At 43.0% G+C, this 25041-nt stretch overlaps 1 protein-coding gene and 1 non-coding gene across 4 annotated transcripts; both read left to right on the plus strand.

The window, feature by feature from the left end:
- Positions 1 to 48: 48 nt before the first annotated feature.
- On the plus strand, positions 49 to 15536 carry LOC144581404 (large ribosomal subunit protein eL29-like). Of its 3 annotated transcripts, XR_013532094.1 has the most exons (3): positions 49 to 396; positions 9945 to 10031; positions 10625 to 15536. XR_013532094.1 is itself a non-coding variant. In XM_078364949.1 (2 exons), the coding sequence occupies exon 2, from the start codon at positions 7985 to 7987 to the stop codon at positions 8429 to 8431; it is 447 nt and encodes a 148-aa protein (XP_078221075.1). In that variant the 5' UTR covers positions 49 to 396; positions 6365 to 7984; the 3' UTR covers positions 8432 to 9907. The 3 variants fall into 3 exon arrangements, 1 of the variants encoding a protein (XP_078221075.1); XR_013532093.1 differs by having other exon boundaries at positions 9945 to 15536; XM_078364949.1 differs by lacking the exons at positions 9945 to 10031; positions 10625 to 15536 and adding an exon at positions 6365 to 9907.
- An 861-nt stretch (positions 15537 to 16397) lies between these two features.
- Positions 16398 to 16500, plus strand: LOC118151880 (U6 spliceosomal RNA). The gene has a single exon (XR_004740282.1). It is a non-coding gene; the product is annotated as a U6 spliceosomal RNA (small nuclear RNA).
- Positions 16501 to 25041: the final 8541 nt, after the last annotated feature.

A 25041-nucleotide genomic window follows, 5' to 3' on the forward strand; every position in this document is an offset into this window, starting at 1 on the left:
CCGGCGCCTCCACGTGACCTCCATCGGCCAATGGGGAGCGAGCAGCGCGCTTCGGCGGCTCGGGGGCCGAGCCTGTAAATTTAAAATCTGGCCCTCGAGCAACCGTCCGCTCGGCACGCCTAGCTGGGCGGGGCAGGGACGGGACTCTGGGTGCTAATGAAGGACGCCCGGGACCGCCCATCCGCGCAGCCCTGGTCCCAGCGCCCTGCGGGCCCTCCCGCCGCCCCGCGGGGTCCCCTGGAGGGGCTGGGCCTCCGAATGGCGGGAAGAAGCCCGGAGGTTTCCGGGGCGGATCTGCGCCACTGCCCACACTCGGCGGTTCAGGGAAATTCAAATATAAACGTCCTTAAAAGCCACACGCGAAACTCTTAAGAGGCCGGAGCGACTGCGGGCGTGGTAGGTAACCGTATCCCCCGCCCCGCTGGAGGGCTCGGGAAACGGCCTGGAGGCCGGGCCGCTGTGGAATTACGTAATAGGCGCCTGAGTCCGAGGTTCAAAATGCACGGCTTGCAGGTTCCAAATACCAGCCTTTTTTCTTCTGTCCGATGGAAAAGTGTATCATGCACCTTCTTCCCATAAAATTGAGATCTGTGCGTCTTGAACCTGACAGATTAATTATCACAGAAAAACCAGCAACCCTAATTTTAAGTCATTTGCTACCGGTCTTGATGGGCTGTTCCTCATCCATTGGTTTCTTAGTAATTTAAGGATTTGTAAAATCAAAAACATCTCAGAAATGATACGATTAACATATGACGGTGAGTAGCTAGGAGCGCAAGCCGTTTCATACTGATTCCGTTAAAATCAGATGCATAAAAATCTGAACTTAAGAAAATTTAAGATGAATTTTTTTTTTTTTTTTTTTGCTTTTAAAAAGAGGCCCCCAAAATGTCTATGGCAGCTAGTTCTAACGGCTGAACCGAGCTTCAGCCACCCCAGGTGCTCTTCGAAAAGTTTCTAATTTTTAGGCTAATGTTTATTGGGACTGAGTGCCAGCACTAGGCTTTTCATTTCCTATCCACACAACCGCTCTGTGATGTGGGAAACTGGATTGTTTCTATTTGAAAAATCATCCGGGCGGAGGCAGTTGGCTCACGCCTGTAATCCCAGCACTTTTAGGAAGCCGAGGCGGGAGGATCACCTGAGTTCAGGAGTTCCAGACCATCCTGGCCAGTATGGTGAACCCCGGTTCCACAAAAATACAAAAATTAGCAGGGCATGATGGCGTGTGCTTGTAATACCAGCTATCTGGGAGGCTGAGGTGAAAGAATCGCTTAAACCCGGGAGGAGGAGGTTGCAGTGAGCCGAGATGGCACCATTGCACTCCAGCCTGGGTGACAGAGAGACTCCATATTTAAAAAGTTAAAAAGAAAAATAAATAAATAAAAGCAAACAAAAATTCATCCATGTCATAGATGCACTTTCTGTAGACTGCTCAGCAGGCGACAGACAGGACTGCGTTTGACAGGTGCCAGGGTTCTAATTGACTCAAGTCTGGCCCTTAAGTATACCCTAGATGGCCACCTCACTACCTATTAGAAACGCTTCTGTAATTATGGTTACTTACTTTAAAAATGGCAGAAATGGGGACCAGGATATTCTTTAACTATTAATCAAGTCATGTACATAGGAATTAGTGAAGAGCACCGGGAGCTGCATATTCATCCCAGATGAATTTCTGGCACTCTGAATGATGACATCTCCTTATTAATTGTTTTATTTCGTATCCGGTTTTCTGAAATACCTCCTCTCTTAACCTCGTTGAGAATTAAAGAATTGAAAAGCTTCGAGTATAAGAATTCAGGTAATCTTAAAAGGATCCTTAAAATCTAAATTACTGATGAGAAAACCAGCCAGGTGTGGTGGCTCATGCCTATAATCCCAGCACTCTGGGAGGCCGAGGCAGGCAGATCAATTGAGATCAGGAATTCAAGACCAGCCTGGTCAACATGGTGAAACCCAGTCTCTACTAAAAATACAAAAATTAATTGGGCAAGGTGGCACGCACCTGTAGTCCCAGCTACTCTGGACGCTGAGACTGGATAATCGCTTGAACCTCAGAGGCAGAGGTTGCAGTGAGCTGAGATCACGCCACTGCACTCCACCCTGGGTGACAGCGAGATCCTATCTTTAAAAAAAAAAAATAGCCGAGGCGGGTGAATCAGGAGGTCAAGAGATCAAGACCATCTTGGTCAACATGGTGAAACCCTGCCTCTACTAAAAATACAAAAAATTAGCTGGGCATGGTGGCGCGTGCCTGTAATCCCAGCTACTCAGGAGGCTAAGGCAGGAGAATTGCCTGAACCCAGGAGGCGGAGCCGAGATCATGCTATTGCACTCCAGCCTGGGTAACAAGAGTGAAACTCCATCTCAAAAAAAAAAACAATATATGCATGGTGTCAGACATATAACATGTGAAGGCTAAATAGTAACTCTTGTATCATAATAGTTACTTATAGTAATCATGTGTCAAAAGCAAAGAGAAAGAATAGAAAATCTTGAAGCCTTAGAATTAGGTAGTTGTGCCAAGCGCCATGACTCACGCCTATAATCCCAGTGCTTTGGGCGGCCGAGGCAGGAGGATCACGAGGTCAGGAGTTCAAAACCAGCCCGACAAACATGGTGAAACTGGTCTCTACTAAAAATACAAAAAGTAGCTGGGTGTGGTAGCAGGCACATGTAATCCCAGCTACTCAAGAGGCTGAGGCAGGAGAATCATTTGAACCTTGAGGCAGAGGTTGCAGTTAGCCAAGATCGTGCCACTGCACTCCAGCCTAGGTGACAGCAAGACTCCATCTCAAAAAAAAAAAGAATTAGGTAATTGTGGCCAGGCACACCCTTGTAATCCCAGCACTTTGGGAGGACAAGGCAGGTGGATCATTTGAAGCCAGGAGTTTGAGACCAGCCTGGCCAATATGGTGAAACCCTGTCTCTACTAAAAATACAAAAAATTAGCCTGGCTGGTGGCAGGCGCCTGTAATCCCAGCTACTCTGGAGGCTGAGGCAGAAGAATCTCTTGATTTGGGGAGGTAGAGGTTGCCGTGAGCCGAAATCACGCCATTGCAGTCCAGCCTGGGCAATAAGAGTGAAACTCTGTCTCAAAAGCAACCACCATAAAAACAAAGAAACAAAAAATTAGGCAATTGTGCACATTTTTGGTCTGGCATTTTACAAAATATACCCCTTCCTTATTCTCTAGGTTTTTCCCATACCTAATGCTGAACCTGGATTATGGCCTTCTGTATTCTCATTCTAAATTAGTCCAGCTCCCTTTATTCAAATAATTCCTGAAATCTTATCCCTCCAGAATTTTCCACAATGAATTAGAAGTAACAAATTTGTAAGTTTGGTGACAACATTTCTGCATTTACTAGGATAGTGGTGATTTCAAATATCCTCCTTTGTTCTTACTATACACCTTCACTTACTTGTCAGGGCGCATGTCCTGATTATTGGTTAGACCATGTATATCCCCACCAAGCCTTAACATGCCAATGCCGTCTTTTCCCTCATCTGTACTCCAGCAAATACACAACTACCTCACTACATGTAAAGAACTTAATTGACATTTGTGCTACTTTATGTATTTCATTTGTATCCAGGACAAAAATATAGGATACATAAGACATCTGGGGAGAAGAGGCCACTAGGATGGGGTGAGAAGGAAGGGGGAGGAGAGAGGCTGAAAGCTTAGCAGTAGCCCACTTTTGTCTCAGGAGAGGGGAATGACAGCCAGCAGGTAGTTGAGTATACATTGCAAACAAATAGGATAGCTAGGACTGTGACACAAAATGAAACAAAAATTGCTAAATGGTATCTCTTCAATATAAGTTTGCTGAATGGATGAATGAAGAAATAACTAAACACATGATCTTCTCCTGGAACAGGTTGTTTGACTAAATATATTTTACAAACTTGATACTTTTTCCAGTTATTTTTAAAGTGTAGGCTTCATGTTTTAGAAGGTTGAGTGACTATCCAGAATGTCTTCCAAGTCTGATTTTGATTTTTGTGTTAAAAAAAAGCTTTGGAGTTTTAAAGTATATTTACCATCTTTAAGAGGATTGTTCTTATAGCACAGCCACCTGAAGATCATACACTGCTCAAAATTGTTTTGCTGGGTGTTTTTGAGATGGAGTCTTGTTCTGTCACCCAGGCTAAAGTGTGATGGTACGATCTCGGCTCACTGCAGCCTCCACCTCCTGGGTTCATGCTATTCTGCCTCAGCCTCCTGAGTAGCTGTGATTACAGGCACGCACAACGACTCCTGGATAATTTTTGTATTCTTAGTAGAGATGAGATTTTACCATGTTTGCCAGGCTGGTCTTGAACTCCTGACTTCTTGTGATCCACTGCCTACCCCTCCCAAAGTGCTGGGATTAGAGGTGTGAGCCACCACTCCTGCCTACCTCTTTAATAGATAGGGGTTTTGAATTCTGAGAAGAACAAAAATTTTTAAATTTTTTTAAAAAAATAAGGGTGAATGGCCAAGTGCTGTGGCTCACACCTGTAATCCCAGTACTTTGAGAGGCCAGGCAAGCGGATCACCTGAGGTCAGGAGTTCAAGACAGCCTGGCCGATATGGTGAAACCCTGTCTCTACTAAAAATACAAAAATTAGCTGAGCATAGTGGTGAGCACCTATAATCCCAGCTACTCGGGAGACTGAGGCAGGAAAATCACTTGAACCCGGGAGGCAAAGGTTGCAGTGAGCCGAGATAACACCACTGTACTCCAGCCTGGACAGCAAGAGCAAAACTGTCTCAAAAAAAAAAGATATACTTTAAAGGATTAGGATACCTAATTATTTACTCACTCATTAATCTGTGCATTTATTCAACGAACATTTGTTGAACACTTACTACATGCCAAGCAAGGAATCACTAAGATACATGATCCCTCCTTGGAGAAGCTCAATGGTTCAGCTACGTGCAGGCAAACATGTATATAATAATTATGCCTCAAAGTGTGAAATACTAAACAGACATAAACAAAGTGGTGTAGGCATGTCAAGGATGGGGCAAGTTTCTGTGTGCAGGAGGAGGGAGCAGACAAGATGATCTCTGAGCCGGGCTTCTGAAAATATCAGCCTCCAGGAACTGGCAAATGGACTTAGAACCTTGTGGAGGGTTGTAAATAGCAACCCACAGCCCCGAGGGAGAATCAGAGGGAAACCCCAGACAGAATCTCTAATTCCTTTTGGTGTGCTTTTTATTTCAAACCACACCAAACAAGAGGTGCTTTAAACTAGGAATTTGTAAAGTGATAAGAGAAGTGTATCTTAGTCAATAATCTTAACTTAGGCCTGGTTTACATTAGTCAAGAAAAATGGAAAATTGAGAAAATTACCATATAATTTTAAAAAATTAAATTACTTAAGCCGTCATAACAGTTATGCCTGGCAGGCCAGACGCAATGGCTTACATCAGTAATCCCAACACTTTGGGAGGCCAAGGTGGCCATGTGATATGGTAAAAAGCTCTATAAAACTGCTTACTTCAATTATACTTTAACTTTCTGTTGAAACTGCTCTTTATAATTTAAATGTGAATAAGTAATTAAGGACTCTGATCACCACCCTACCCAGACAATGTGTAAAGGAATGCTAATCTTGACTTTTGTGAACCACTTAAGTAACAACCAGAATGTTAAAAAGTCCCCTGGCCCTCGGAGTGTCTGGAGCCTCTCACCCTCATCTTCACCCAGGAATCCACTGGAATGTCTGGAGCCCCTCACTCTCATCTCCGCCCAGCAGGTGATTTACAGAATCCACTGGTGCTCGGAATGTCTGAAGACCCTCATCCCCCACCCCTCCCCTTACCCTCACTCCCAAGGTGATTTTTACGGGAATAAAAGGTCTTGACACCCTCCTTTCGACGCCACAGGTTGGAGAGATACGAGTCCTCCGTGGTCGCCGACAATAAAGACCCTGCAATTTGGCATACTTTTGTCTTAGTGTTGACTTTCTATGCTCGGGCCAGTACAACAGGCAGATCACCTGAGGTCGGGAGTTCGAGACCAGCCTGACCAACATGGGGAAACCCCGTCTCTACTAAAAAAAAATACAAAATTAGCCAGGCATGGTGGCGCATGCCTGTAATCCCAGCTACTCAGGAGGCTGATGCAGGAGAATCGCTTGAACCCAGGAGGCGGAGGTTGCAGTGAGCTGAGATCATGCCATTGCACTCCAGCCTGGGCAACAAAAGCAAAACTCTGTCTCAAAACAAACAAACAAAAAATAGTTATGCCTTGTCTAAAGCAAAACAAAAATAGAAAACCAATGAAGCAGGAAATGATAGAGTACTTCCTATGTGCAAGGCACTGCACTGGCTGATTGAATTTTTTTTTTTTTTTTTTTTTTTCAGATTTAAAAAGAAATGAGGTCTTGCCATGTTGCTTAGGCTGATCTCCAACTCCTGGGCTCAGACAGTTGTCCCACCTTGGCTTCCAAAGAGCTGGGATTATAGGTGTGAGCCGCCATACCTGGCTTAGGAGGGTTTTTGCTGTTATTGTTCTTGTTTAAGTATAAGATATTATAAAATGTAGTTCCTTCCCTCAGTGAAGGTGATGTATTAGTTTTTTTGTGTGGAAATAAAATGTGTACATGTAAATAATAGAGTAAGCAGTGATGCCATAAATTACGAAGACCCAAGGGATTGATGACAAGTGTCAAATCACTGAAACTGCTGAAATTTAACGGAGGAACCGCTTCAGTTCCGGAAAACATGATAGAAGATTCTGCAAAAGGACAATTTGAACTGGACATGGAAGTAAGGGAAGATTCATTCAGTTAATGATTTGAACAACACAAATTAGCTTTATAAGTTTTTCAAGAATAAAACTATCACATAAAATTAGATGACTGTATTTTGCATGAAATATTTGTATTTATGTATGTTGAAAATTTATATTGATAACCGGGCAAGAATTATTCAGGATTTGGTTGCCCACATACTTGGAATTTAATGCTACAAAGTATATTGTGTTAAAGTCTCTGAAAAGAGATGACACTGAAAAGTAAATAGGGACCTCTCCAATTTACATATATATTGAGTACAGGAGCAACTGAAACTTTTATATATTGTTGATGATGGTGTAAAATAGAACAACCACTTAAGAAATTGTTTGACAGTTCTCCAGCCTGACCAACATGATGAAACTCCATCTCTACTAAAATACAAAAAAGAAATTGACAGTTTATAAAGTTAAAAATAGGTCCTGCAGTCCAGCAATTCCACTCCCAAGACAAATGAAAGCATATGTACACTAAAAGACTAGAACGAGAAGTTTATAGTAGCTTTACTCATAATAGCTAAAAGGGTTCAGGATATGCCACCCCAGAATATGTCACTTTGGCGTATTGATTATTTTGAGCTGAAGCCAATTGGAAATTATAGCAGATATAGAAAAGGCTCTCAGCCAGATGCAGTGGCTCACACTTGTAATCCTAGCACTTTGGGAGGCTGAGACAGCGGATCACGAGGTCAGGAGTTCAAGACCAGCCTGACCAACATGGTGAAACCCCATCTCTACTAAAAATACAAAAATTAGCCAGCCTCGGTGACTGACGTCTGTAATATTAGCTACTCTGGAGGTTGAGGCAGAGAAATGCTTGAACCTGGGAGGTGGAGGTTGCAGTGATTTCACTCTGAGGTTGCAGTGAGTTGGTGCCACAAAGAAATGTCTCAGGTCAGTTTAATTCTCAGGCCCAGCTACAGAACCTAAGAGTAGAGGAAATTTTTACTCCCTACATAGCTAAAACTGAAAAAGCTCCAAATGTTCATCAACAGGAGACTAGAAAAATAGATTGTGGTATAAGTACTATTTATCAATTTAAAAAAAGGAATGGCAGGTACTCCAACCACATGGGTGAATCTCATAAATGTTATATTGAGCAATAGAAGCCAGGTAATAAAGAATACATCCTGGCGGCTCCTTTCTCTTCCGGTCCTAGGAGCTTCGGGAACCGCAGCTTGGGTGCAGACATGGCCAAGTCCAAGAATCACACCACACACAACCAGTCCCGAAAATGGCACAGAAATGGTATCAAGAAACCCCGATCACAAAGATACGAGTCTCTTAAGGGGGTGGACCCCAAGTTCCTGAGGAACATACACTTTGCCAAGAAGCACAACAAGAAGGGCCTAAAGAAGATGCAGGCCAACAATGCCAAGGCCATGAGTGCACGTGCCGAGGCCATCAAGGCCCTCGTAAAGCCCAAGGAGGTTAAGCCCAAGATCCCAAAGGGTGTCAGCCGCAAGCTCGATCGACTTGCCTACATTGCCCACCCCAAGCTTGGGAAGCGTGCTCAGGCACGCATTGCCAAGGGGCTCAGGCTCTGCCAGCCAAAGGTCAAGGTCAAGGCCAAGGCCAAGGATCAAACCCAGTTTCAGTTCCAGCTCAGGCTCTCAAAGGTGCCCAGGCCCCTATAAAGGCTTCAGAATAGATATCTTTGTCTGCCAATGTGAGGACAGAAGGACTGGTGTAACTCCCCTGGGGCTGCCATCTGCATGGGGCTGGGGTCCTCCTGTGCTATTTGTACAAATAAACCTGAGGCAGGATTAGTTAGCCTCTGTCTATGATCCTGGGAAAAAAAAAAAAAAAAAAAGAATACATCCTGTAAGATTTATTTATATAAGTTTCAGAACAAGTAATTCTAATTTATGGTGAAAGAAATTGCTGGGCGCAGTGGCTCAAGCCTGTAATCCCAGCACTTTGGGAGGCCGAGGCAGGTGGATCACGAGGTCAAGAAATCGAGACCATCCTGGTCAACATGGTGAAACCCCGTCTCTACTAAAAATACAAAAAAATTAGCTGGGCATGGTGGTGCGTGCCTGTAATCCCAGCTACTCAGGAGGCTGAGGCAGGAGAATTGCCTGAACCCAGGAGGCGGAGGTTGCGGTGAGCTGAGATCACGCCATTGCACTCCAGCCTGGGTAACAAGAGCGAAACTCTGTCTCAAAAAAAAAAAAACCAGAAATCAGAACAGTGATTTCCTACAGCATTGAGAATTGATTAGAAGGAGTCATTGAGCAATTTCCTAAGCCAGACATGGTAGCTCACACCTGTAATTCCGGCACTTTGGGAGGCCAAGGTGGGAGGATGGCTTGAGCTCAGGAGTTCAAGACCAGCCTTGGCAATATGGTGAGACCCCCCCAACTCTATTGAAAAAAAAAAAAAAAGGCCAGGAGTGGTGGCTCACACCTGTAATCCCAGCATTTTGGAAGGCCAAGGTGGGTGGATCGCCTAAGGTCAGGAGTTCGAGACCAGCCTGGCCAACATAGTGAAACCCTGTCTCTACTAAAAATACAAAAATTAGTCACGCATAATAGTGGGCACTTATAATCTCAGCTACTCAGGAGGCTGAGGCTACAGAATCACTTGACCCCAAGAGGTAGAGGTTGCAATGAGCCAAGATCATGCCACTGCACTCCAGCTTAGCCGACAATAGCAAAACTGTCTCAAAAAAAATTAAAAAATAGGGCTAGGAGTAGTGGTTCACACCTGTAATCCCAGCACTTTGGGAAGCCAAGGCAGGCAGATCACCTGAGATTGGGAGTTTTCAAGACCAGCCTGACCAACATGGAAAAACACCATCTCTGCTAAAAATACAAAATTAGTTGGACGTGATGGCACTTGTCTGTAATCGCAGCTACTCAGGAGGCTGAGGCCGGAGAATTGCTTGAACACAGGAGGCAGAGGTTGCAGTAAGCTGAGATTGTGCCACTGCACTCTAGCCTGGGCAGAGCAAGACTTGGTCTCAAAAAAAAAAGAGAAAACTTTAGTAGTTACTGTGGCATTCATTTGGAAAAATCACCTCTGGTAATCTGAATCAACTTCTTCATAAGGTTTTCAGGAACCTATTGTCATTTATAAGATATTGGTTTCATTTCTCCAACCGTAACTTCTTAGTTACTTTCATTTACTGTATACTTCCTTTAACAGATTTAAGTTGGGTTGATCTCAAAGTGAAGGATGGAGAAACTAATTCTCTATTGTCACAAGGAAAAGGGAAGTCATGAAGTTACAGGGGTGAGTCCACCATTTTTATTTTTTAAATTACAGTGAATCAAAATATCTGCTTCACTACAGAGAATTAAGATGCCATTCTTCCTATGAACTACCATGGCAGTCATTTGGAACCCAACATGTTGCTTTTTAGTTTATCTTTTCAACTAAATCATGACTCTTTAAGGCAGCAGAATGTCCCTGGGGGACAATGCAATGGTGCTATGATGTCATCTTTCTGTCTGCCAGTGCCCATATGCAAGTAGAACCAATATAGAACAATGGAAGATCTAAGTACCCGGATCTTTCACCAGTTTCTCATTTCTCATAATGAATCTACCATATCAAAGAGATACTTGTGCATACTTCCTTTGAGTAAAACACCCTAATGGACATGAATTAAGAGATCCATACTTTTGAAACTTTTCAAAGCAATTCTTTATAATAATTATATGTGGAATATATAATTTCCTATTATTTGTCTGAAAATGCAAAATGGATCTATAATATTTATTTTAGTGAACATATATCTCTATTCATGTTACGATAGTATCAAATATAGCAAATAACATCAAATGTAAGACTTATTCTCTCTAAATACCACCTGACTATTTCAGTTTCAAGTTTACTGTGTGGTGTCACATGCTTCATCCACTGGTCATGACAACTGATGAAGAAACTGGAGGAAATCAACCACTTAATTAAAATGCATACTTTATAAATACTGTGTGTAGTGTGCTAAGCACTGAGAGAGAGAGCCATGGATGTAGCAGCTGCTTCAGATGGAATCTAGTTAACATTTGACATATTACTAGAGCTGAAAGATGTTCAGCTAAGGCCAGGTGTGGTGGCTCATGCCTGTAATCCCAACACTTTGAGAGGCCGAGGCAGGTGGTCAGGAGGTCAGGAGTTCAAGACCAGCCTGGCCAAGATGGTGAAACCTGGTCTCTACTAAAAATGCAAAAATTAGCCAGGCATGGTGGCAGGTGCCTGGCTGAGGCAGGAGAATTGCTTGCACCTAGGAGGCAGAGGTTGCAGTGAACCAAGATCACACAATTGCACTCCAGCCTGGGCAACAGAGTAAGACTCTGTCTCAAAAAAAACAAAGATGTTCAGCTAATAAGATACCTGCATCGCATATTAAGAGGCAAAACATGAATGTAACGGTTTGGGAATTTGGTAAAAGGAGGTTACAGAATTGAACATTAGGAACAGAATTATTGCTCTGTGCTAGATCCATACATCATCTCACTTCCCTTAGTCTTTCAAAGTCCAAAAATGATCTGAATATAGGAAAGTTAAGCCATTGAAAATCTGGACAGGGCATGGTGCCTCACACCTGTAATCCCAGCACTTTGGGAGGTTAAAGCAGGTGGATAATGAGGTCAGGAGTTCGAGGCCAGCCTAGCCAACCTGGTGAAACCCTGTCTCTACTAAAAGTACAAAAATTAGCTGGGCATGGGGGCGTGTGTCTATCATCCTAGCTACTCAGGAAACCAAGGTAGGAGAACTGCTTGAACCCAGAAGGTGGAGGTTGCAGGTTGCAGTGAGCTGAGATCAGCCACTGCACTCCAGACTAGGGGACAGACCAAAACTCTGTCTCAGAAAAAAAAAAAAAAAAAAAAAAACGTCTGGTTACAGATCTCATTCTACCCTTTGGGCTGGGAGCAAGAAAAGGTATGAAGACTGCTTTGGAGGTAGAGTGGGCTAATTTGACCAATCACTAGACAAATTAAACTGGGAGCTTTTGAGGGAATAATGAGGTTTTGGAGATCAGGTAAATAAAAGCAAGACAGCATAAGACAGTAGGACAAGCATACCCAAGTGCAAATCCTGCTCAGTCACTCTGTTTATGACCCCTAGCAAGTTACTTAACACCTGCAAACCTTCATTTTTTCATCTATAAAAAGCAGAGAAAGAACTACCTTATAGGGAGTTGAAATAATTGAAGATGTTAATGTATGCCAAGGCTATCTGATACATGGGTAGTACTCAGTAAATATCTACTCCTTTGTCTTCCTCTACAAAAATAGATATTAGGATCCTTGCTTCCCAATTTTGAAAGCAACTATTTAATTTAGCCCATAAAGTCTTTTTTTTTTTTTTTTTTTTTTGAGATGGAGTTTCGCTGTTGTAACCCTGACTGGAGTGCAATGGCACAATCTCGGCTCACCACAACCTCCGCCTCCTGGGTTCAAGCAATTCTCCTGCCTCAGCCTCCCAAGTAGCTGGGACTACAGGCGTGCACCACCATGCCCAGCTAATTTTTGTATTTTTAGTAGAGACGGGGTTTCACCATGTTGACCAGAATGGTCTCGATCTCTTGACCTCGTGATCCACCCTCCTCGGCCTCCCAAAGTGCTGGGATTACAGGAGTGAGCCACTGCGCCCGGCAGCCCATAAAGTCTTATATTAATACTGAAAAAATCAGTGCCTATTACACATTGCATTTTCAAAATGTTAACTGTTTTACTTTGCCATGCTCACTCATGTTTATCTTGACATGAAATCAATATTTACATAAATATTGAATAGTATATGTAGTGACTGACTTACTATAGCTTGATTCAATTTAACAAATTTTCAGTTACTATTATTATAGTCAGCCCCAGAGAAATTATTAAATGATCAAGACACAGAAACTAACAGGGTATGCAAGGAAAGACCTGCGTTGTTAGTAACCCAGCTTCTCTCCAAACACAAGAAGCTATGGCTTCAGTTTGGATTTCATAGCCAGTTGTATTGTTTTAGTGATTATTTCTTACATATCCAGAAACAGTTTGATTAGTTTGAATTGACTTTTGTAATAGAAAGAATAAATCACTTTCAGTTGATGTTGTGAAACTATTAACAGGCACCTAGTTATTGCAAAAAATGGAAGGAGGTAAGATCTATTTTTCTTAGATACACATAATATTTTAATCTAGATCTTCCCTTTGTATGTCCCTACACCACATCCACATTTTGAAGAGGAAGAAAAAAACGTGCTTTCTACATGACCACAAGATCAACCACTGCTGCCTGCTAGACAGAAAAAGGGCGGCATTAAGTGTGCAGCCATCTGCTTGTCACTGGTTCCTGGTGAGGCAAGAATAGCTAATTAGCACCCTCACCCCACCCCACTCTTGTCTCGTTGCCCCACCATCTGGCTGGTCTCCCCTTGCCACCAAGGCCAGCTTCTTCCTGCACCCTCTGGCTTGAGGAGGCCGGAGACATTTGCCTTCTTAGGAGGCAGCAAAAACAGCCTTCAGCAGCACCTTAAGCTATGAATTTCTGAAACTGAAAGAAGATTACACAAATTACCTCCTCTCTCCACCAGCAATGCTCTCTCCTTCACTTATCCCTGTTACCTTAACTAAAACAACTTCTCCTCTATCCAGGAAAATATCTCTGGAATCCAGTCTATTTTATAATTGACAGTTGTCTAATAATCAAAAGGTACCTAATTCCTACACTGAGTCTCTCTCATCAATTTTATTTAAGGATTTTGGGGCAGAAATGGGATGCAAAATTATTCAGTAAATGTAGTGTACTTCACCATACAGCCACAGGAAATGGTGAGAGGGGACGTTTAATTGGAAACAGTGACAGCTCAAATCCCTTACTCATTAAAGACATGTAGAATAAATAGGACATCAGCAAAGCAGACTAAGGTTTTGAGATTTCACAGGATAAACAGTGAACTTTCTAATGAGTAAACAAATACAGAGTAGCTATCACCAGACTGATTCTTCTATTTGCCTGAGAAATGATGCCATCTGGATAAACTGATGTTTGTTTCACTAAAAAAAAAATTTCTTGCTAACCTAGGATTCAGTTAAACACATATACACACACTTTTCCCTATATTTCTGTCTTGTTCTGACTTCTTTCTTCTCTTTTTCTATCTTATAGTGATACAAGCCATACACTTTAAAAAAGCTTAACAGTCCAGCTTAAAAGAGGAAAGGCAAGAGGAAAATAGAAAATAAATTTTGAAAATTTCAAAACTGTAAATATTAGCTTAGAATATGAATCCGATTAGAATCTTGGAGATAAGCTGTAGCTAAGCTTACTATGAAAATACTTGCCCCATAGTTATATTTCAAAAGCAACAATGTAAACTTGCAAAAGAAAACAAACTATAAAAAATTATGGGGTTTTAATATCAGAAATTTTACCTCACTAAAATAACCTGGTAGAAGAAATTGTCCAAGTGTATCTTTTGTATTTTAACAACAGAAGGAAAGAGAGGCCAACGAACTCTAGTTTAGAATATTTTTCTAAGTTACATGAAATAAAGCTGTGACCCAGATCTGAACAAAACACCAGATGCTTCCTACCTAGAGGAGACAGTTGCAATTTTTTTGGCTGCTGACCCTCCCATGTTTAAGGAATTCCTCACCATTTAAGTCTCAGTAAGAAACAGGGTCCCCCTCCCACTCTAGATGCTAAAAAGCCATCCACCAGATCAACTGCCTATTTCTTTTGCAGGCCTAGGTTTGGCCAATCAGGTGCACCAACTCCAGATTCTTTTTTTTTTTCTTTTTTTTTTGAGACATGATCTTCCTCTGTCACCCCGGCAGGACAGTGCAGTGGCATGATCTTGGCTTACTGCAACCTCCACACCATCCGGACCAGCTATTTTTTCGTATTTTTTTTCAGAGACAAGCATCTCATCATGTTACCTGGGCTGGCCTTGAACTGCTCAGCTCAAGCAATCCAGTCGCCTCGGCCTCCCAGTGCTGGGATTACAGGTGTGAGCCACCACTCCTGGCTCCAGATTTTGACTCTGGAGCCAGTCACTCTAAGCAATGGAAGAGAGGTGCATCCATTCTGGTAGCCACATCCTGTTTCAAAAGGCAGTCGGGACTGGAGGCGGTGACTCATACCTGTAATCTCAGCCCTTTGGGAGGCCGAGGTGGGTGGGTCACTTGAGGTCAGGAGTTCGAGACCAGCCTGACCAACATGGTGAAACCCTGTCTCTACTAAAAATTAAAAAAAAAATATATATATATATATATATATAAAAATATAAATTAACCAGGTGTGGTGGTATGTACCTGTAATCCCAGCTACTTGGGAGGCTGAGGCAGGAGAATTGCTTGAACCTGGGAGGCAGAAGTTGCAGTGAGCAGAGATCACGCCACTGTACTCCAACCTGGATGACAGAGCAAGCCTCTGTCTCTGGAAAAGAAAAAAAAAAGGCAATGGGGACAACAGCTATATCCTATGTGCTGGTGAGGGTGGCAGCTGGAGAGTCTCCTTCTCCTTGGCAGCAGCAATGACCTGCTTAGACATGTTATTAGACCCCACTATGTAGCCTCTTTTGACCTTGGACTTTTTCCCTCCTATGATTCTGTGAGCTACCCAAAATGTTTTCAGTACTGTCCTTTTCTGCTTATGCCAGAATCAGCTTCTATTACTGATTCTGAAGAACCCTAAGGGACACAGAGTCTCTGGAATAGTGACTTAGAATTAAAAAGAGAGGAACCAGGGCATGAAGTACAGTTTCTTTTTTTTTTTTTGAGATGGAGTTTCACTCTTGTTACCCAGGCTGGAATGCAATGGCGCAATCTTGGCTCACTGCAACCTCCGCCTCCTGGGTTCAGGCAATTCTCCTGCCTCAGCCTCCCGAGTAGCTGGGATTACAGGCGTGCACCACCATGCCCAGCTAATTTTTTGTGTTTTTAGTAGAGATGGGGTTTCACCATGTTGACCAGGATGGTCTCGATCTCTTGACCTCGTGATCCACCCGCCTCAGCCTCCCAAAGTCCTGGGATTACAGGTGTGAGCCACTGCACCCGGCGAAGTATGGTTTCTTAGAAGCTGTATACTACTCACAAAAGACATCTAGTTGAAAATAAGATCATTAATTTATGTGTGTATTTTTCCTTAATGTAAGTCAGGGAGGTGTATCCAGGAGGACCCATGGGGGAGCAGGGAGGCTACGGAGGACAGGCGGGATGGCAGCAGGAAAAGGAGAGGTGGGAGCACGTGGGAGAGGTGACTTTCACTGACAGTTGGGAAATAGTGAAGGGAAACCTCATCCTTTTCTTGAAGTCTAGGCCCCAAAACTCTTTTGAAAAATGCAGGGCTTTTATCTGAAGGCCTCTGGCCCATGTGCCTGCTGCCGTTTCCTCTGCCCCTGAGATCTCCAAAAGAGAAAGGAGCTCCAGCTATGCATTCTTGGGCTTGGAGAGGAGCAGAGCAGGATGGAGCTTGCAGGTCATGCCGGGAGTCACCACAAGGCTGTGACTGTCAGCTCAGGTACCAAGCTCAGGTAGCAGGGATTGTAAGGTTATTACAATGGTATGGTCTCAGCTCACCTGAGGTGGAAAGCCATGTGCAGAGAATGATGATATTAACCTCTTTTACAAACAAAACTCTTTTAGTCTAAGTCTAATTATAGTGCTCCCTTTGGCTATACATACACTAAAATTGGAATGATACAGAGAAGATTAGCATGATCCCTGTGCAAGTATAATGCAAATGTGTGAAGCTTCCATTTAAAAATAAAAAAATTAAAAAAGGAGGTGGGGTGCGGTAGCTCATGCCTTTAATCCCAGCACTTTGGACAGCCGAGGCAGGGGAATCATAAAGTCAAGAGATTGAAACTATCCTGGCCAACATGGTGAAACCCCATCTCTACCAAAAATACAAAAATTAGCTGGGTGTGGTGGCACATACCTGTAGTCCCAGCAACTTGGGAGGCTGAGACAGGAGAGTTGCTTGAACCCGGGAGAAGGAGGTTGCGGTGAGCCAAGATGGTGCCACTGCTCTCCAGCCTGGTGACAGAGCAAGAGTTCATCTCAAAAAAAAAAAAAAAGGCCAGGCGCGGTGGCTCACGCCTATAATCCCAGCACTTTGGGAGGCCGAGGTGGGTGGATCACGAGGTCAAGAAATCGAGACCATCCTGATCAACATGGTGAAACCCCGTCTCTACTAAAAATATAAAAATTAGCTGGGCATGGTGGCGTGCGCCTGTAGTCCCAGCTACTCGGGAGGCTGAGGCAGGAGAATTGCTTGAACCCAGGAGGCGGAGGTTGCCATGAGCCAAAATTGCGCCATTGCACTCCAGCCTGAGTAACAAGAGCGAAACTCCGTCTCAAAAAAAAAAGTTAGTAAAGAGCATATCATTTAATTTGATGATCACGATAGTATAGAAAATAAGCAAAACTTGCCTTAGCTGTAACATATGATTATAACATTAAAGTCTATGTGCGGTCGTTCTCTCTGAGAATTTCCCAATGTGTCCTCAGGAGTAGATCTTCTCAGCCTTGTTCCTGCTGTGTGGTTCTACCCTATCATCACGGCTCACTGGTCCAGAGATGGCCCCTAAGCCAGGAGGAAACAACTAGCTTCTCTTTTCCAGGAAGTAGACATTTTGACCAAGAAGTGCTTGAGGCAGCACTCTAAGGAGAAGGTCTCTGCATGTGTACACCTCACAGAGCTTTTCAGAGGTTCCCTGGCTTCTGTCCCCTTGAGCCTGGTCTCCCACTCTTCCCTGGATTCAGGGTTGATCTAGTATTATAGTAATGCCTCTACCCCTTGTTGTTTTTGTTTTTTGCTTAAGCTGTTTTTGATTTTAGTCCCTTGTGACCAGAGAATATTTAATTTATTATAATACAGCACAAATGTTATTATGATACAGCACAAATATTTAACATGATATTGTTTATTTATAATACAGCACATTGTGTATTTATAATACAGCACAAATATTTAATATGATATTTCAGTGTTAACACAGAATTTCTGGCTTAAGGTAAAATAAAGACGATATAGTCATCTTCCACTTCCCACTGTCCTTTCTGAAGTACAACAACTCCAAACAGCTACAGCTGATGTGTTTTAAATTATTTGAAGGTAAGTTAACACAGTGGTCTAGAAAATAATTTAAGGACTCTGGGGTGAAATACGAGGTCTGTTAACTTAAATGCGTTTTTTTTAGTTCTGGGTAGTTTTTGTGTTTTCTTTTTTTAAAGTAAAAATATGTTATACTTCCTTTCAGAATTCCATCACCACTTGGGAGATTATTTGTGAATCATCACTAAAGCCATTTAATTTCTTTTTTTTTTTTAACCCCTGGAAAATTAAAGCAATTAATTCAAAGCCATTTAATTTCTTACAACCAAATGAGAATCTTCTTCTGGTGTTAAGCATCAAATATGAAAGTTCTCACTGCCCTCCTCAGGAAGCAAAAGTCCTAAATCATTATATGGCAATGAAGGTACAAAAAAAATTAATTAATGAAACAGCAGGAATTAAAGCAGAACTGTTGCCAACACATACAGGCTGCAGTAGCAGCCACAAAATGTGTAGTGTCTATTCTGCCACATTCATTGAACTGGACTGCATTGAATCATAGACTCGGTTAACTCTGGAAGACCATAATAGGTGTTTATTGTTTAGTGTGGGGGTGGAAAACATTTTAAAATTTATAGTCTCTAATTCTTCTCAAGTTCAAATGAAACCAACAATTTTGGTTTTGTCTAACATTCAGGGTGTGTTTCTAATTAAACTGAAATCACAGTAAACACCTCCACTTTCTTCCTTGGGATCTCTAGCACGAAAATTAATTGGATGATTTTGCCCCTCCCACCCAAACCCTCTTCTGGAAGCAGCAATACTTACACTTGCTGTACCTGAAAATCCCCATTCAGGGCAGAGGCAGGTATTATGGCATTTGTCTGATCTACTGTGTGCCCAAAAAGAAATGGCCTGAAACTGGGGGTATATTGAGTAAGTTTGCCAGTGGTGATTTGGGTTAGAGTTCCTACCTGTAACTAACTAGAACTTCCTTTCATTGACTTCTACTCCTTCCCACCAGTTAATTAGTGGTTGTTTCTGTTGTTGTTTGTTTGTTTGAGACAGAGGGAGTCTTGCTCTGTTGCCCAGGCTGGAGTGCAGTGGTGTGATCTTGGCTCACTGCAACCTCTGCCTCCTGGGTTCAAGCGATTCCCCTGCCTTAGCCTCCCAAGTAGCTGGGATTACAGGCTCCCGCTACCATGCCTGGCCAATTTTTGTATTTTTAGTAGAGATGGGGTTTTACCATGTTGGCCAGGCTAGTCTTGAGCTCCTGATCTTGTGATCGACCCACCTCAGCCTCCCAAAGTGCTGGGATTACAGGCATGAGCCAGCAGCCTGGCCTGAAATGTCTTAGAAGACCACACCTTTCCTAGTTTAAATGCAAATTTCAAACATTTCTTAGAGGTTTCTTGGTTAAGTTCAGTGAATGAGTCTTACTGTTATTACAGGTAGTTAGGCTGGAGCCAGACAGGAGAGGGCTCTCCCCCATCCACTATGCATATTAGCAATTATGGAATTGCCTCTCTGAGAGTTATAATTTGGCAGCGCCCCAGGGAAAGGCCACTTTTGATGGTCCACACCTGTTAACATCAAAATGTAGGCCAGGAGAGGTGGCTCACTGCCTGTAATCCCAGCACTTTGGGAGGCAGAGGCAGGCAGATCACCTGAGATCAGGAGTTCAAGACCAGCCTGAGGAACACAGAGAAACTCCATCTCTACTAAAAATACAAGATTAGCTGGGCCTGGTGGCAGGAGACTGTAATTCCAGCTACTCAGAAGGCTAAGGCAGAAGAATTGCTTGAACCCGGGAGATAGAGGTTGCAGTGAGCCAAGATCGCGCCACTGCACCCCAGCCTGGGCAACAAAAGTGAAACTCCATCTCAAAAAAAAAAAAAAAAAAAAAAATTCAAAATGTTAATTGAATGCAAGCCCCAGGGAGGAGAAACTTCCTGGGAATGAATATTACGAGGCAAAAATGGCAAAATATGATCTTTCAGGTACACTCCACTGGAAAAAGGAAGAAAGTTTCAGATGGGCATATGCTTATAGCTTGCTGCGTGAGCTCAATTCCGAAGGGCAAAGAGGGCACTGCACATACGGGCAGCCCACCCTAAGGGAAGAATCATGGGAAAGAGGTGAGCTTATAAAAGTCCTAGTATTGCAAGGCCCACGCCTGTAATCCCAGCACCTTAGGAGGCCCAGGCGGGCGGATCACCTGAGGTCAGGAGTTTGAGACCAGCCTGACCAACATGGAGAAATGCTGTCTCTATTAAAAATGCAAAATTAGCCTGGTGTAGTGGCATATGCCTGTAATCCCAGCTACTCAGGAGACTGAGGCAGGAGAATTGCCTGAACCCAGGAGGTGGAGGTTATGGTGAGCCGAGATCACGCCATTGCACTCCAGCCTGGGTAAAAAGAGTGAAAGTCCATCTTAAAAAAAAAAAAGAAAGAAAGGAAAAAAAAAACCACAACCCACTAAAATCCCTGGGTTTTGTGCTTGGAGCCAAAGAAGTGGCCTTTGAAGCAAGTGCCACTGAAGGGAAATCCTGGTGGGCTGGGGATCTGGGGATGGGCCTCAGGTGAGAGGTAGAACCTACTCAGACTGTGAAGCCTGAGCCAGAGTCAGACACAACGACAAACCCCACCGCTTCCACCTACACAGGGTTCCTAAATAGTCACCATCCCCACTCTTTTCATTTGGATGATGAGTCAACTCAAAACTCTCATCAAAGCTGCCAGGCTTTTCTCCTCCTGCTGTTTTTACACCCAAGACAACATCTTCAAGGCACTGAAGGAGATCAGAGTGCCACCCCCACATATGCCACTTCCCCATAAAGATTATTTTCAGCTGAAGGCAATTAGGAAGCAGCATATGCAGGAAGAGCTCCGTGCAGTCCTCCCCCTTTTGGCCTAAACGCAGGGCATAAATTCCTCCTTGTAAAGGTGTTTTTCTCAGCCATACCAGAGAGGGGAAAATGATTCTTGTTTGCATAACAAGGGTTACTAAACAACACTTACCTACTATACATTTCCTGGTCACCTTCCTGCCATTTTCCTCTGTCTGATCACTTCTCCATTTATTGCTTTTCATTAAAATGGTATATGTAAGCCCTTGGATCTAACTACTTCTTTGGGTTTCCACTTAATTTCTGTGACATCCCATGCACATAAAAATATTAACATTAATAAATGCTATGATTTGAATATGTGTTCCCTCCCAAATTCATGTTGAAATTTAATTTTCAGTCCGGGTATGGTGGCTCATGCCTGTAATCCCAGTACTTTGGGAGGCCGAGGCAGGCGAACCACAAGGTCAGGAGATTGAGACTATCCTGGCCAAAGTGGTGAAACCCCGTCTCTACTAAAAATACAAAAATTAGCCGGATGTGGTCATGGGCGCCTGTAATCCCAGTTACTCGGGACACTGAGGTAGGAGAATCGCTTGAACCTGGGAAGTGGAGGTTGCAGTGAGTTGAGATTGTACTACTGCATTCCAGGCTGGGCGAAAGAGTGAAAGTCCATCTCAAAAACAAACAAACAAACAAACAAAAAGAAATATTTTTTGTCTATATATTATCCAGTTTCCAGTATTCTGCTCTAAGCAACAGAAAACAAAGACAATAAAGTAACATACACCTTTACTGCTGTTAATGTCTTTTGTCAATTTAATTTGCAGGCTCCAGTTACTAAACCTAAGAGGAAAGGTGGGTTTTTTTTCCCCTCTCTTACAACCTAATAGAAAAAAATTTTTAAAAAACAACTAAAACTTCAGCAATAAATGTGTGCTTGAAGAAGGAGTTACTGTTTTTGACAAGTGTTGGCTAAAGGGTTAACTCAGCATCTCCCCATCCCAGGAGTCTGTGTGGGAGGAGAGAGGAGAGGACTGATTACTTAAGTTCTCTCTCCACATAAGCTTTCACCCATCCTACTTCTGAAAATGACTCCTTATCTAGAACTTAAATGGCACAGGGTCTAATGGAATTTCATTATGAAATTTTTATTTTTTTAATATGAGAAGAAACAACAAACAAGTGCACCAAATGCCACTGAATTGTACACTTAAAAATGGCGATTGCCGGGCTCGGTGGCTAACGCCTGTAATCCCAGCACTTTGGGAGGCCGAGGCAGGTGGATCGCGAGGTCAAGAGATCGAGACCATCCTGGTCAACATGTTGAAACCCCATCTCTACTAAAAATACAAAAAATTAGCTGGGCGTGGTGGCTCGTGCCTGTAATCCCAGCTACTCAGGAGGCTGAGGCAGGAGAATTGCCTGAACCCAGGAGGCGGAGGTTGCGGTGAGCTGAGATCGTGCCATTGCACTCCAGCCTGGGTAACAAGAGTGAAACTCCGTCTCAAAAAAAAACAAAAAAACGGCAATGGTTCATTTCATTTCTGTGAATTTTACCTCAATTAAAAAAAAATGATGAAACTACCTTAATTTGGTGTCTCTGAAAATCATTCCTGGTCAGGGAATTTGTCCATCCTGTTTTGGGTTTGTAAAGGGCTGGATCGAAACTGAAAAGAATTTAGCCCGGTGAGGATGCCTTGGACACAAAATTCAAAGTGTGGTCCCAGCTCTGCTTCATCTTGGGGATCCTTTACTCTCTCTACACCTCCATTTCTGTTATGAAATGCCAGATTTGAATATCAGATCTCTCAGCCGTAAATTGTTTGATTTAGAATCAAGAGGTGATTTACATCTTTATTGTTATCTTTCAGTAGGGTTTCTCTTATGTTGTATTATTGCATAAGTCTGGAGACTGTGATCTGATATAAGCATTGAACCCCAAGCAAATCATTTTCACTGGGTGTCTCCTTACCTAGGTACTCATTCATTCAGAAGAATCAACCAAACAAACAAAAAACAAAAAGGTCAGGCACTGTGGCTCACACCTATAATTCCAGCACTTTCAGAGGCAGAAGTGGGTAGGCGGATCACCTGAGCTCCAGACCAACCTGGGCAACTTGGCAAAACCCTGTCTCTACACAATAAACAAAAATTAGTCGAATGTGGTGGTGCGTGCCTGTAGTCCCAGATACTGGAAAGGCCAAAGAGGAAGGATCCCTTGTAACTCCTGCAGCCCAGGAGTTACAGGCTGCAGTGAGCTACGATTGCACCACTGCATTGCAGCCTAAGTGACAGAGCGAGACCCTGTCTCAAAAACAACCAAACACAACACAAAATGAAAACAGTAACCATTTAACGTATTCCAAGACACAAGACTAAATAAAACCCAATTCTATCCCCAAGGAGTTTGCAGTCTACTGATCGTTACTTAACTACAGTTGGCCCTCCCTCTCTGTGAGTTCAGCATTCGTAAATTCAACCAACTAGGGATTGACGATAGTATCTGGAAAATGCTTTGGCATCGTGGGTCACAGCTGTAATCTCAGCATTTTGGGAGGCTAAGGCGGGTGGATGACTTGAGCCCAGGAGTTCAAGACCAGCCTGGGCAACACGGCAAAACTCCATTTCTACCAAAAATACAATAATTAGCCCAGAATGGTGGTACATGCCTGTAGTTCCAGCTACTCAGCTACTGCGAGGCTGAAGTGAATCCCTTGAGCCTCGGAGGTTGAGGCTGCAGTGAGCCGAGATCGTGTCACTGCACTCCAGCCCAACAAAGCCATTCTGTTTAAAAAAAAAAAAAATTGAAAACAATACTTGTCTGTTTTGAACATGTACAGATTTTTTTCTTATTCTTCTGTAAACAATGCAGCATAACAACCATTTATATAATATTTACATTGTATTAGGTATTATATGTAATCCAGAGATGATTTAAAGTATATGGGAAAATATGCAGAGATTATAAATATTTCATCATTTTGTGTCAGGGACTTCAGCAGCCTTGGATTTTGGTATTTCCGGGACTCCTAGAACCAGACCCCCAGAAATGCCAAGGGACAACTGTATTTCCATGAACACAAATCACCACACAGTCCAGGAAGGGCCTGGTTAGCAGTCAGGGCAAAGCGCTATAGGTCTCCAATAGCTCATGTAAATCGACTTAGCCCAGGGAGCTGGGAAAGGAGGTGAATCCGAGGATGGAGAAGCTGGGGAAGCAGTGGCCTGGCAGAGAACACAGGTAAAGGTCGGGTTAGGGCAGATAAGAAGGTGAGCTGGAGTCACAGCCTGAACAGACTCATAAACGTTCTCATTCCTATCACGAAGATGAGGAACTCAGGCCTGGGATCTGAAACATGTGGCTCCCCACAATCATACTTAAAAAGAGAAAAATAGAATTATCTTACACTGGAGAAAACTGGCAGATGCATCCTTATCCAGAGGTCAAACTTAAAATTACCAGATAAGAACAAATTGATGTAATGTGCTTACTGGATATAATGCCTGAGAATTATGTGAAGTTTCTGCCAAAAATACCTCATCTGAATTTAATCATAAGGCTCCAGGCAAACCCAAACTTGAAGGACATACTATAAAATAAATGAGCAGTATTTTTCAAAAAATATTAATGTCAGCCAGGTGTACTGGCTCATGCCTGTAATCACAGCACTTTGGGAAGCCAAGATGGGAGAACTGCTTAAGGCAGGGTGTTGGAGACCAGCCTGGGCAACATAGCAAGACCCCATCTCTACTAAAAAAAGAAATGAATGTCATGAAAGGAAAAAAAAAGGAATTGCTTGTTTCCAATTAAAGACAGCTAAAAAGACATATTCAGCCAGGTGCAGTGGCTCATGCCTGTAATCCCAGAACTTTGGGAGGCTGAGGTGGGCGGACCACAAGGTCAGGGGTTTGAGACCAGCCTGACCAACATGGTGAAACCCCGGTCTCTACTTAAAAATACAAAAATTAGCTGGGTGTGGTGGTGCACACTTGTAATCCCAGCTACTTAAGACGCTGAGGCAAAATTGCTCAAACCCAGGAATCGGAGGTTGTGGTAAGCTGAGAGTGCAGTGTTGCACTCCAGCCTGGGTGACAGAGTGAGACTCTGTCTCAAAGAAAAAAAGAAAGACATATTCAGTGAACACAATACATGATGTAGAATTTTCTTTTGACATAAAGAACATTATTTAATGATATTGTTATCAATGATAATTTCCTGACTTTCTGATTATGTAAGAGAATGTCCTTATCTTTAGGAATAGTAACTAAAGTATTAACAAGTAAGACATAAAAAAAATCAAAAAGGCTCGGCCGGGCGCGGTGGCTCACGTCTGTATTCCCAGCACTTTGGGAGGCTGTGGCGGGTGGATCACGAGGTCAAGAGATTGAGACCA

This window comes from Callithrix jacchus, chromosome 2 (genome assembly GCF_049354715.1).
Source record: "Callithrix jacchus isolate 240 chromosome 2, calJac240_pri, whole genome shotgun sequence".
Classification (NCBI taxonomy): Eukaryota; Metazoa; Chordata; class Mammalia; order Primates; family Cebidae; genus Callithrix; species Callithrix jacchus.

Coding starts and splice junctions, on each gene's coding strand:
- LOC144581404 (XM_078364949.1), top strand. CDS start 7,985: ATGGCCAAGTCCAAGAATCACACCACACACAACCAGTCCCGAAAATGG.